General features: G+C 44.9%; 1 protein-coding gene and 1 long non-coding RNA gene across 19 annotated transcripts in view; one reads left to right on the forward strand and one right to left on the reverse strand.

Annotated features, from left to right (window-relative positions):
• Window positions 1-1,593: 1,593 nt before the first annotated feature.
• Window positions 1,594-12,515, reverse strand: LOC114605811 (uncharacterized). 3 transcript variants are annotated; one of them, XR_003708647.2, is made up of 2 exons: window positions 12,389-12,478; window positions 1,594-1,894 (listed from the first exon to the last, which is right to left on the reverse strand). It is a non-coding gene; the product is annotated as an uncharacterized LOC114605811 (long non-coding RNA). The 3 variants fall into 3 exon arrangements; XR_013394446.1 differs by lacking the exon at window positions 1,594-1,894 and adding an exon at window positions 10,020-11,364 and having other exon boundaries at window positions 12,389-12,515; XR_013394445.1 differs by lacking the exon at window positions 1,594-1,894 and adding an exon at window positions 10,020-11,340 and having other exon boundaries at window positions 12,389-12,494.
• The window catches only part of C2CD5 (C2 calcium dependent domain containing 5), an 86,519-nt gene continuing 84,914 nt past the window's right edge, over window positions 12,133-13,737 (forward strand). For 3 of the 16 annotated variants that reach the window (XM_028747403.2, XM_077935301.1, XM_077935295.1), the window contains exon 1: window positions 12,136-12,536. In XM_028747403.2, coding sequence (XP_028603236.1) covers window positions 12,447-12,536 — 90 coding nt within the window. In that variant the 5' untranslated portion in view covers window positions 12,136-12,446. Of the gene's footprint in view, window positions 12,537-13,737 lie in introns of all 16 variants that reach the window. The other 13 variants (XM_077935299.1, XM_028747399.2, XM_077935303.1 and 10 more) reach the window with 8 other exon arrangements.

Below are 13,737 nucleotides of genomic sequence, written 5' to 3' on the forward strand. Positions count from 1 at the left end.
CCAGGCCCAACCCAAGCCTACTCCATGGCAGATAGCACCCTAAGAGATCAGGCCAGGGCCCAGAGGAACGCTGCGTGACAGAGGAGACCCAGAAGAGAAGATATTACTTCTTAATTTTTTTTTTAAAAATGATTTTTTTAAAAAATAACTTTTTTCCTCTCTTTTTTTAACAAAAAGTGTCTCTGGATTCTTTGAAAAAATATGGTAAAATTGCCCTAACCCTTCTGCTGCAGTTCTTAATGCTTTATCTTTATGCTGCGTTTTAGCTTGATGACACATTATTGAGTTAGGCAATAAGCTTTTGTTGTTTTGATGTGCATTGTGTACATGGGTAGGCATGAGTTGTTACTGGAAAACATAAATGTTGCTGCAAGGCTGATCCAAAAAGGGCGTTGGCACATTAAACCCTTTTGTAGTGTAGCAATATTAGAGATAATAAAAAAACACACACAAGTAAACCCCTTTAAGATACAGTGTTGTAGTGGTCCAGGGTCATTGGGGGACAGGCGACCCTTACTAATTTCCTCAGCAGGGCCCCTGCCTCCAGCATCTTAAAGCCACCCAATCAGCATGGAAGGGGAGCCTTTGAACCACTCCAAAGCTAAGTGTTTAGGTGCTTTAAGTTTCAAGCAAATGGTGTGCATGTTCCGTAACGGACAATGGCATGCCCTCTAAGCGGCCCTGTTTTCCAGGAACAGCCCCAGAATTACGAAAGCCCTCCTGGCAGAGGACAGGCCTACCCTGGGCAGGAAAAAGGAGCGGAGTGAGGTGCAAGGGGTCTTGGTTTTTAAAAAAATGCCTCTGTAATAAAGAAAAATCTGCCCTTATTCCTTTATGGGGGGCACAAAAGCCCTCATAGAGTCCTCTGTAGGTTCTCCATCAGTAGGAGAACATAACAGAGGCCTACCAGAGAATATTGAGAAGCAAAGCAGCTTGTAAGCCTGATCTTTATTGAACTGTTGCAACAGGGTGCTCCCCTCACACGCAGGAAAGGAGGAGGACCCAGAACCAAGGTGTGCCTGCCCTTATATAGACATTTCAAATTCCCTGCCCTGGAACTCAAGACCACCCCTCCATATATCATGCATGCATCACAGAAGGGGTGTAACCCAAGACCACCTCCCACAAACATCATAGCTACATCACAGAAAAGTTGTTTTTCCTGTCTGCCAGTTATCTGATGCCTTATCTGATTGCCTTTCCTGGTAGTCTGGCCATTCCTTTGAGATGGTGATTACCCAATTCCTGAGACAATAGGATGGTTCCCTCACCCCATCCCTCCTTGACATTTGGTCAGTTTGGGAGTCAAAATGGTTTCAGAGCGGTTTTCCTGTGCTGCTCCAGATATGTGGTCCACATATTTATGTATGTGCTTGGTACATTTATGAACATTTATTATATATATATATATAAGACCTTAAAAAAACATGGTCCAAAGCAGAGCAATACGTTTGGCACCAGCTTGGCTGCAGGAGTTGCTGTATTCCAATTTCATCATTTTCAACGTGCTCTTTGGTCCTAGCACTGTTTTGTATTTTTCAACATTATTTTATTGGGGTTTTTAAAAACTCTACACTGTAAACCACCTAGCAATTACAATTCAAAAGCTAAAATGTGATAAATATATAAGTGTGAGGTTTAACAAGTTTTAATCATCAGCTTAATACTTTAATAATACGTGAAGCTTTTTATATTTAGTACATTTGCTGCTCCTGGTTTTATTTTTACAGCTGATTTTCCTGCTTTACAGATGTATATTCTAGGAATTGTTCTTAATGCCACAACTAGTTTGCTTATGATGAGTATGAGCTGCCCTGAAAATCTTGCCCACTTTTCTTCCAGTGTTCTCTTGTATCTAGAAATCGCCATGGATCAGATGACTGGCACAACTCTCCTGTGAAGAAAGGTTACAACAGTTGGAGTTTTTTGGTTTAGGAAAAAATTATTGAGGCTGCATGATAGAGATTTGTAAAAGTGCATGCATGCTGTGGGGAAAACAGAGGTTTTTCTGTTAGAACCTGGAGTCATCTGATGGAGTCGAATGGTGGGAGAATTAGCACAGACAAAAGCAAAACAACTTACAATTTATTCATTTAACCAAAGTTATATACTGCTTGACTGTAATAAAACCTCTAAGCAGTTTACAAAAATGAAACACTGAAATTATTAATAAAAGACAGATAAAAACAGGTATTTAAAAACATTAAGATTATTAGAATCAACAATAAGCTAAAAACAGATTTAAACACATGCAACGTCTGCTTGTCTGGATAGTCTTGCCTAAGTAAAAATGTTCTATGCAAATACCGACAAGAGTGTGGGGGTGGTGTCTGTCTGATGTCAATTGGCAAGAAGTTCCAAAGCGCAGATGCTGCCACAAAAGAAAATCAATTTATTGCAAGTGCAAAACAAGTATCATGCACCTGTAACAGTGCCGGTTCTGCAGAATAAGGGGGTAAAGGCATAAGGTGATGCCACGATCTAAAATCCAACCTAAGTAAAGCAAGAAGAGGAAGGGGAAGTGAAGGCAGGGGTAAACAGGGAAACATTGTGTGGTTGTTTCAGTTAAAACACGCTTGGTCTTGACTACAAGGTTTGGCTTTGGAGCATTGATAGTGAATGGGAAAACTTTAAACAATCAGATGTTTCACACAAACTGTGTCTGAAATAAAAAAAAGCAAGCTGCCATAAAAAAGGAAATGTTTGAACACCAGTGGTCTTTACGATGGAAATAACAGAAACGTGGCGCTGTGGGTTAAACCACAGAGCCTAGGACTTGCTGATCAGAAGGTTGGCAGTTTGAATCCCCGCAATGGGGTGAGCTCCCGTTGCTGTGTCCCTGCTCCTGCCAACCTAGCAGTTCGAAAGCACGTCAAAGTGCAAGTAGATAAATAGGTACCGCTCCGGCGGGAAGGTAAACGGCGTTTCCGTGCGCTGCTCTGGTTCGCCAGAAGCGGCTTAGTCATGCTGGCCACATGACCCGGAAGCTGTCAGCCAATAAAGCAAGATGAGCGCCGCAACCCCAGAGTCGGTCACGACTGGACCTCATGGTCAGGGGTCCCTTTACCTTTACCTTACTATGAATTTTAAGTTCTTGTAGGCAGGTGTGACATTTGAGAACTTACAGGCACTCTCCTCTGATCTGCACACTTTTTATTTAGAGCTCTTTCTCCTTCAGTCATTCATGTGTAAACAGCCGTCCATGTGGCACACTGTTTGGCGCTTGCCCAGGGATCATTAATGGCTAATTTTGTCCTGCCTTTTATGAGTAGGCGTTTCCAAGATGCTCAGTCATAGCACTCTACAGTACACGGCACACAAAGAAATTGTTGTAATTCAGGCCTGCAAAACGTTAATGGCCTATCTCGTGCTGGATAATAATAATAATAATAATAATAATAATAATAATAATAATAATAATAATAATAATTTGTTATTTGTACCCTGCCCATCTGGCTGGGTTTCCCCAGCCACTCTGGGCGGCTTCCATAGAAACCAAAAAACACTAAAATTTCATACATTAAAAACTTCCCTGAACAGGGGTGCCTTAAGATGTCTTCTGAATGTCAGGTAGTTGTTTATCATTTTGACATATGATGGGAGGGCGTTCCACAGGGCAGGCGCCACTACCGAAAAGGCCCTCTGCATGGTTCCCTGTAGCTTTGCTTCTCGCAATGAGGGAACCGCCAGAAGGCCCTCGGCGCTGGACCTCAGCATCCGGGCAGAACGATGGGGGTGGAGACGCTCCTCCAGGTATACTGGGCCGAGGCCGTTTAGGGCTTTAAAGGTCAACACCAGCACTTTGAATTGTGCTTGGAAACGTACTGGGAGCCAATGTAGGTCTTTCAAGACCGGTGTTATGTGGTCTCGGCGGCCGCCCCCAGTCACCAGTCTAGCTGCCGCATTCTGGATTAGCTGTAGTTTCCGAGTCACCTTCAAAGGTAGCCCCACGTAGAGTGCATTGCAGTAGTCCAAGCGGGAGATAACTAGAGCAGTGTTTCCCAACCTTGGGCCTCCAGCTGTTTTTGAACTACAATTCCCATCATCCCTGACCACTGGTCTTGCTAGCTAGGGATGATGGGAGTTGTAGTCCAAAAACAGCTGAAGGCCCAAGGTTGGGAAACACTGAACTAGAGCATGCACCACTCTGGTGAGACAGTCCGTGGGCAGGTAGGGTCTCAGCCTGCGTACCAGGTGGAGTTGGTAGACAGCTGCCCTGGATACAGAATTGACCTGCGCCTCCATGGACAGCTGTGAGTCCAAAAGGACTCCCAGGCTACGCACCTGGTCCTTCAGGGGCACAGTTACCCTATTCAGGACCAGGGAGTCCTCCACACCAGCCCGCCCCCTGTCCCCCAAAAACAGTACTTCTGTCTTGTCAGGATTCAAGGATGTGTATAGCAGGGGCTTCCTATATAGGTAGCTCTTGCCATTGCTACCAGCTTGGGATAGTGCAAAGAAGGGCCTGGCAGAATGCAAGACATGCCAAATGGGAAGTGCTTGGCTCACGTGTGACTGGTCAGTTAAGAGTTCCTTGTATGACTATCAAATCACTCCAGAGATTTTAGCTAACAAACGTTTTAAGTAAGAATTTATGAAGAGCACTGGTGGATCAGGCCAGCGTGTGGGATCAAAAGAAGCCTACATACAAGATTCTGAGACGACTGCCATATTTTGCTGAGAAGAGCAGAACATAATATAGGCCCATACAGCTATCATGTGAGAATTGCCTTTGCAATTCTATATAGTGGTACCTCTGGTTAAGAGCTTAATTCGTTCCAGAGGTCTGTTCTTAACCTGAAACTGTTCTTAACCTGAGGTACCACTTTAGCTATTAGGGCCTCCCACTGCCGCCGCTGCACGATTTCTGTTCTCACCCTGAAGCAAAGTTCTTAACCTGAGGTACTATTTCTGGGTTAGCGGAGTTTGTAACCTGAAGTGTCTGTAACCCAAGGTACCACTGTACTCATTTACACCTGGGAATAAACCCCACTGAAATGAGTGGGACTTAAGTATTGAGTTGGCATATTGTAGGACTGCACTGTAAGAAATCCATTTGAAAACTGACCTTTCTGTGAAGATGCTTGTTTCCTTGAGTGGTTTGTGCACGAGTTGTTACGGGGGCAAGGTGTGGTGCTGTTGATGGGCTTTCTTTGCACTGTACTGAGTCATTGAGAAAGACAGCCCTCGTTTTTTCCTCCAGGGGTCTTGGGAACAACTCTGTGAGTTAAGCATATGAACTGGCCCAAAATCATGATATTATCATTGCTAATTTGTTGCTTACAACAACAGCAAAATCAAAGTGACTTGCTTTTTTTAAAGATTTAAAAAACATCAAGTCAATCATTCTCTAATTTAAACTATTATAAAAGAACATAAAAATTACTGTAATGCAGAGCCTGTATAGATTTGAACCTAGGTCTCCACTGTTTCTAGTTCAGCACTCCACCTACTATGCTTGGTTAGAATGAGAACCATTTAAAGGCATATGCATTTTAATTCAATGCCAAAAGGTCAACAGCGTCATGCTTAACAACCTCCTGTTTGCTTTGGGGAGCAACCGGAGAGAGCACGCAAAGATCCACGTGCGCACACTACATTTCTTTGACCATTTGCTATTGTCAGACAGTATGGTTGGCAACTATTTTGCTAGCAGTTAGATGGTTGCTTTAGGGACGCGGGTGGCGCTGTGGGTAAAACCTCAGTGCCTAGGACTTGCCGATCGTATGGTCAGCGGTTCGAATCCCTGCGGCGGGGTGAGCTCCCGTCTTTCGGTCCCAGCTCCTGCCCACCTAGCAGTTCGAAAGCACCCCTAAGTGCAAGTAGATAAATAGGTACCGCTTTATAGCGGGAAGGTAAACGGCGTTTCCGTGTGCTGCGCTGGTGCTGGCTCGCCAGAGCAGCTTTGTCACGCTGGGCATGTGACCCGGAAGTATCTTTGGACAGTGCTGGCTCCCGGCCTCTTATGTGAGATGAGCGCACAACCCTAGAGTCGAACACGACTGGCCCGTACGGGCAGGGGTACCTTTACCTTTAGATGGTTGCTTTAAGGAGAAGACAGAGGGCAAAAGTTCCTTTCTTTTCTCTTCCTGAGAAGTGTAGGTATAGATTACTGATTGGTAGCAGTTCCAGATGATTCCAGATTGCTGATGTTCCAAGTGGTAGAAAACCTATGTGACTTGTGCATTGAGACTACTGTATTGTACTGTATTACATGGAGCCTCACTTGAGACTGGTTCAGAAGCAGCAGCAGGTGCAGAATCCTGTGGTCATGTTGTTTTATACTTTCCTCCAAGCTTTGCCCTCTGCCCAAGAAACTTCCACAGCCAGTTTTTGGATCTGGTGTCAGAACCCCAAGTACAGTGTTGGTTCTTAGCTCTCCTGAAATATACCTTATCCCTGCTTGTCAGTTTCTGCAGGGTGTGCAACAGTTCACAGCTAAATAAGTTACCACTTTCCAGCTGCCCCCATCCTGAGGAAACATTTATTCCCTTGTCCAAAAAGCAAGTTCTTTATACAGGCTGAAGCCAAGGTCTTTGGGAAGCAACAGATGACCTTGAGTGCCCTTTGAAGTAGTGGAGTTTGAAGAAGTAAAAACAAAAAGCACACAAACCCCCAAAGCATTTTGGCTCATTTTGGAACAGGCAGCACAAAGTGTCATCACATGAGATTTAATAGCTGCGTTTGCTCTCTTAAGTTTGAAGAATACAGAGGGGGTTTTGTTCTGTTTGTTAGCTAGCTTAATCTCTTTTAATGCACTAAGAAATACCTGGCACGTCTCTACAAAGAGAACACAGATTATAGTATAGATAAATACCGTATATCCCATCACACTGCTGAAAATATCTTCCCAGGGTTCTGGCCTTTTAACGTTGGTTGGGGATGGGCAATGACAATTTTTGTACTGCTGCTGCTCCTGTTGTATTTTCTCAGTGTGTTTGAAGCTGTCAACCTGAGGTTTAAATCACACACACACACATATTTGGGAATACCGGTAAGTCCCATTGAAATAAACAGAACTTCAAAGTACACATGCAAAGGATTTGGCTGAACATCTTGGAGTTGATCCTTTGCAGAATTAAGTGTGCCTAAGCCCACGAAAATAATTTGGTTTAGGGTTATTGTTGTTGGCATCAGTTTGTCTCAAGAGACAATGGAGTGCCTCTGGGGGTGAAGCTAAACTACTGCGTTAGCAACACCAAAGTGACCTTCGCAGGGCGCAAGCCTGTGCAGTGTGTATGGAGGGCCTGGGCTGCCGTGACGACAAGGCACCCCTCTCAGCCTCACTGATGTGGTCCAAATGAAAGCATTTGGCATCAGCTTGGCTGCAGGAGTTGCCAGAAGGAGGTGTACAAGTTGCCACCCAGCCGCCTTAGGGACTCCACTCTGGATTTGTGTAGGCTTTACTCCTGAGCCTTTTCTTCCTCTGAAGATACCCTGCAAAGCAGTGGAGGTTTAGGATCAGTTTTCCTTCTCCTAGATGGGCTACCTTCCCAGGTTGAACACCACCTACCTCCCTCTACCACATGTGCAGAAACCGCCATCTTGACTGTTGAACCGACTATTGGTCTTGTCCCCTCAATCTGCCACAGTCTATCTTAGAATAATACTGTAATTATGCATTTTTAAATTTCTATACCACTTTTCATCCAAGGATCACAAGTCAGTTGACAATAAAAACACAGAAACACAAAACAAACAAAAACCGTACTCTGCCGCATATTATGTGTGCCATAGAGTTGCAGTCCTAAAGGTGCTTTTTTGTTTTTGATATGCTGTTAATATTGGTGTTGTTGTTGTTTAGTCGTTTAGTCGTGTCCGACTCTTCGTGACCCCATGGACCAGAGCACGCCAGGCACCCCTGTCCTCCACTACTTCCCACAGTTTGGTCAAACTCATGCTGGTAACCTCGAAAACACTATCCAACCATCTCGTCCTCTGTCGCCCCCTTCTCCTTGTGCCCTCCATATTGGTAGCACCACTACAATGTACTCCAAAGGTAATTCATATACATATAGATGTTTTCAGAATTTAATACTACAAGCCCTCCCCCCCACAACTTAAAACACATGGCTAGAGCCTTGGGAATCCAGAATTAAGTCTCTACTTAGCCATGAATCTCACTGGGCGACCTTGGGTTAGTTACTATCTGTCGGCCTAACCTACCTCTAGTTGTTGCAAGGATAAAATTGGGTGGGTGTCAGAGAACAATATATATTATCTTATCCCACTGAAGATGAAAGAAACTGAATCAAAAGTACTATTCTTACCAGAATGGTAACTGTCTTTCAACTGTAACCTCTTTTATACCCTTCAAGATGTAAATAAGCCTGATGTTTCACAGCTGATTGGCCAATACAGCAATATTGTGTTAATGTTAAACAAACTTACCTTGTCATCCATCTAAATCTTAATGCTTGTCAGTACAATTAAGTTATAAACTGTTAATAAATGATTCTATAGCAATAAAATCCAGAAGACTGTGTCGTTCTATTGAAGAACAAAGAGTATTTCGACACCTTAAAGGTGAACAGATTTCGAGTGCAATCTTACACATCCTCAGCCACAGGTTCCAATGAGTTCAATGGGAATTAAGCCTAGATCTGTATAGGACCGTTGCACAAGCTTTTAGGAACAAGGGTCTGCATGAAGTGTTTTTTCTCAGTTGACAGGAGCCATGGAGGCTGCTGCCCATCAGGATTGGTAGGGCAGAAATCAGGAAGACCAACCGTAGAGAGAGCCAGAGGTAATGACAGGCAGAACCAAACCCTCATCGGTGTAAGAAAGAAGGCAGGCTGAGACTGGCGGGGCAGAGCCCCATTCACGTTTCATGGATCAGCATCTACTGGATGAGAGGATATATTGAATGAAGTGCATTGGGAGGAACATACTGGAGGTGGCTGTTGAGTTATCCACTCTCTTTCTTTTGCAGTGTAACGTTCCTCACAGGGTTGTTGTGAAGTTAAGAGATGAAGAGACCATGCATAATGCCTTGAGTTTCTTGGGATGATGGCTGGAACACCAGCGTAATGAATAATAAAATAGTGTTTCTAAACTGGCTTTTCATATACAGTGGTACCTCGGGTTACATACGCTTCAGGTTACAGACTCCGTTAACCCAGAAATAGTGCTTCAGGTTAAGAACTTTGCTTCAGGATGAGAACAGAAATCATGCTCCGGCGGCACGGCAGCAGCGGGAGGCCCCATTAGCTAAAGTGGTGCTTTAGGTTAAGAACAGTTTCAGATTAAGAACGGACCTCCGGAACGAATTAAGTACTTAACCTGAGGTACCACTGTATATGGGTGGGGGGTAAGCAAGACAGTAATTATTTTTGACTAATTTAAAATTAAGGCCATCCAAGTTAAAAGGACTTGGAATGTAACCTATATTGCAATTCCACTTTCAGAAATCTAATATGCAAGGCAAAGCCACCCCCAATTAAATATGCTTTGGCCCTTTCCTAACCTCTCGACCCCCCTCCCCTGGTTATAGATCATTGGTTGGTCAATGTGTCACTGACTGCATCCCATAAGTAAATTCCACACCAATGCATCACTCTGGAGCATTCTGGGAAATTAAGACAGCTGCCTGCTATTGGCTACCACCAGGTAAGGCCCGACACACCAGAAGTCAGCTTTCTAAAGCCGCAAGGAAACATGGAGACTTTGCATCCAGTGTTTAAATTTAACATGCTAGAAAGTCACTAAGAGGTTTTGTTTTCAGTGTGCAATAAACAGAAAGACTTGGCAATAGATTTAACCGTGCAAATATTGACAACAGGTAACTGAAAAGCAAGTCCTATTGAACTCAGTGGGGTTTATGCCCAGGTACTGCAGCCCCAAAAACCTGCTACAAAACACACAGTATTACAGAACATCATCTTCCAATGGAATCTTCAAGCCTGGGATTAGGCTGTCAACCAAGATGTGAGGAGCCCAAGCAGAAATCGACGTGGCTTGCAGGCCTAGACAGGAAGAGAGAGGTATAATAATAATAATAATAATAATAATAATAATAATAATAATAATAATTTTTATTTATACCCCGCCTTCCCCAGGCAAGGCTGGGCTCAGGGCGGCTAACAAGCAATAAAAACAAGTTGAATGAATACAACTTAAAAACAAGATTAAAATACAACATTAAAACATTAAAACACAGCTTCATCACAGGAGGAGAAAGGAAAAAAGAAAGAGGGGGAGGAAATCAAATTGACTCAAAGCCAAAGGCCAGGCGGAACAACTCTGTCTCACAGGCCCTGCGGAAAGAAATCAGATCCTGCAGGGCCATGGTCTCATGAGAAAGAGCGTTCCACCAGGCCGGAGCCAGTGTTGAAAGGACCCTGGCTCTGGTTGAGGCTAATCTAATTTCCTTAGGGCCCAGGACCTCTAGGGTGTTGCTATTTATGGACCTTAAGGTCCTCTGTGGGGCATACTGGGAGAGGCGGTCCCATAGGTACGAAGCCGTGAGGGGCTTTAAAGGTCAAAACCAGCACCTTAAATCTGACCTTGTACTCCACTGGGAGCCAGCGGAGCTGGAAAGCACTGGGTGGGCAGACGAAATTAATGGACTATGCAGAATTGGACAAAATGACAGGAAGGATTCGAAACCTGCGGGACCAGAGATTTACAGAAGACTGGAAGAAGTATATGAATTATTTGAAGAGCAACTGTAATCAACAAATTACACTAGTAGGACTACAAGAAGTTTTGTAAGGAGAAATATACGAAGTATTACAAAGTAGAAAAAGATAGAGATATTGGTTATGAGTTTGAAATGTAATAGGGAAGAAATGCATACTGAGAGATTAGATTGGAAAATTTTCAGACAGGATTGATGGAAGTCAAAAATTTGAATAAGATGTAAAAGTATGTTTAATTACTGTTGAAAATGATATGTTAAAAAAAACTAATAAATTTTTTTTTTGTTGTTGTTTAGTCATTTCCGACTCTTCGTGACCCCATGGACCAGAGCACGCCAGGCACCTCTGTCCTCCACTACCTCCCACAGTTTGGTCAAACTCATGCTGGTAACCTCGAAAACACTATCCAACCATCTCGTCCTCTGTCGCCCCCTTCTCCTTGTGCCCTCCATCTTTCCCAGCATCAGTGTCTTCTCCAGGGAGTCTTCTCTTCTCATGAGGTGGCCAAAGTACTGGAGCCTCAGCTTCAGGATCTTTCCTTCCAGTGAGCACTCAGGGCTGATTTCCTTAAGAATGGAGAGGTTTGATCTTCTTGCAGTCCATGGGACTCTCAAGAGTCTTCTCCAGCACCATAATTCAAAAGCATCAATTCTTCGGCGATCAGCCTTCTTTATGGTCCAGCTCTCACTTCCATACATCACTACTGGGAAAACCATGGCTTTAACTATACGAATAAAAATTATATATATATATAAAATGAAAAGCACTTGGTGAATATGCTCCCATGGCAGGGACCCCATAAGGACCCTCGCTGCAGCATTCTGCACCCACTGGAATTTGTGGGTCAGCTTCAAGGGCAGCCCCACGTAGAGCGAATTACAATAGTCAAGCCTGGAGGTGACCGTGGCATGGATCACTGTGGCCAGGTCGGGCGGGAAAGGTATGCTCCAGGCTGTGAAGAGGCCTTTTAACGCAGCTGCAGCCTCAGCAGCGACAAAGCCCCGCTTGCAGGCATGGAAAAGCCCATCAATCTGCAGCTCGGTGCTCTCCCGCGCGGCCTGGGAAGGTAACCTTGGCAACCGCAAGCGGGGCTCCTATCGACGACTCGGCGCTCGACACTGCTCTGGCCTCCACCGACGGCTCGCGCTTTATCCGCCCCGTTTTAAATAACGGGTTTACGAGGAGGACGCGCCCCTTTCTCCCCACCCCAAAACAAGAGGTTCAATGGGTGGAGGCCCGAGAATCGCTTAAAATAATTTATTTAAAACGACCCCCGTCAGCGCCGAGACAGCTAGCCTGCTAATGCGCCTGCGCCGAGGCAACAGGCCTGGCAAGCTAACGCGCCTGCGCGGAAGTCGCCATCGTCCCTTGTCACCCGTCGTAACCGCATTCCTTTTCGCGCACGCGCAGACACAGGGAAAACAGGCTTGAGGGAAGGAAAATCATCTGGGGCGGGGAGGGTGAAGGGAACAAGAGGAGCGATGTTGTTCAACGAGTGCGCAGGCGCGGGGAGCCGCCGCAGCCCAAGCGGTGGAGAGCCTCGTGCTTAATACGCTCGGAGAGGGCCGTTGGGGAGGGTACCTTCTGCTCGCGCCCGTGCGCGCGCGCGGGGGGGGTGCGCATGCGCAGGGGCGACGTTTACACCGTTTCTGCCTCGGTCTCTCTGCGCTCTCCCCCCCACTCCCCCCGGCCACCGCTTTCCTTGGACGGAGCCTCCGCTCTATGGGCCGCCCGCCTCGGGCTTTTACCTCAGCCGCCCTGGGCGGAAGGTGAAGAGGTGGAGGAGGAGACTGAGGCGAAAGGAAGATGCCCGGGAAGCTGAAGGTCAAGATTGTGGCGGGGCGGCACCTGCCCGTCATGGACCGAGCCAGTGACCTGACAGACGCCTTCGTGGAGGTTTGAAGGGGCAGGAAGGCGGGAGGGGCTTCTCTCTCTCGGTCTCTGTCTCTCCTCAGGGCTCGGCCCCGGTCAATACACCTGCGGCTCTTCGCATTTATTGATTTGCCGGGGGCCATTTGTGCTTCCGAGGTCGTCTCGCCTCGGCGCTTCGAGCGGCGGGGCTGGCGCCGCGCGGCGCCCTCCTCCTGTTTGTGAAGAACTTCGGAACTCCCTGCCACTTGAGGTCCAGCAGGGGCTTTTCCCGCGCATGCTTAGAAAAAAAAAGCCTACCCGCTTTTTAGACTACCCAGATGCTTGGGAAGTCGAGGTGGTTTTAGCCGGTTTTGTAAGGTAGTGGGTTATTATTATTATTGTTTTATTTATTTTTTTGTAATGCGCTTTCGTTAAAAATAAATACAATCAAGGGGTGTATAAGTTTTGTGAAATCGTTTTCTGCACCCCACCTCCATTGTTAAAAACAACAACCACCTCAAAGTGGTTTACGATAAAATTCTCACACAAAAAATCACAACCCTACTTTAAAACATACAAGAGTTAAAATACTAAAACAAATTAGAATCACCTGATTCTAAAATGATGTTTTTAGCAGGTGCCAAAAATGCAATTGATTTTATTTGTTTATTAAATTTACTAGTCGCTTGTCACCCAAAGTTTTCCAAGCAACTTGCAGAAATATATAGCCAGCTGTGTGGGGTACAAGTAATAAATTATTGTTATTATTATGCGCCTATTTAATACCATAAGGGGAGGGGGGAAATCATACAATACTTCAGTATATCATCTTACATAACATTTAAGAAAAAAACAACACACCCACCGTAAGTAATAACAGGAAACATTAATTGCATAAATTTGCATACAGCATACAGTGAAATACACACGTGTGTGTATGCATGTCTGTGTTTTTTTTCATATTCTGTTATTGTTTGATTATTTAATAAACCGTTCAATAGATCAAACCACTTTGCGAGGCTTGTGTGAAAAGCAAGTGGTATGTATGAACACCTTAAATAAGCTACTGATCACAATGCATTATCACTACTTACTGGTCGGTTGTCACCCAGAAAGGTCTCCCAAGCGACTTGAAAAGCACATACATTGGTGAATACACTATATGACAGAAAAGGCAAAATAATGATATAAAAAATCTAAATAAGTTTTTATAAAGGGCCACGTTGAATAGAAAACGAGCATTTAT

Source organism: Podarcis muralis, chromosome 10, assembly GCF_964188315.1.
Source record: "Podarcis muralis chromosome 10, rPodMur119.hap1.1, whole genome shotgun sequence".
NCBI classification, from domain to species: domain Eukaryota; kingdom Metazoa; phylum Chordata; class Lepidosauria; order Squamata; family Lacertidae; genus Podarcis; species Podarcis muralis.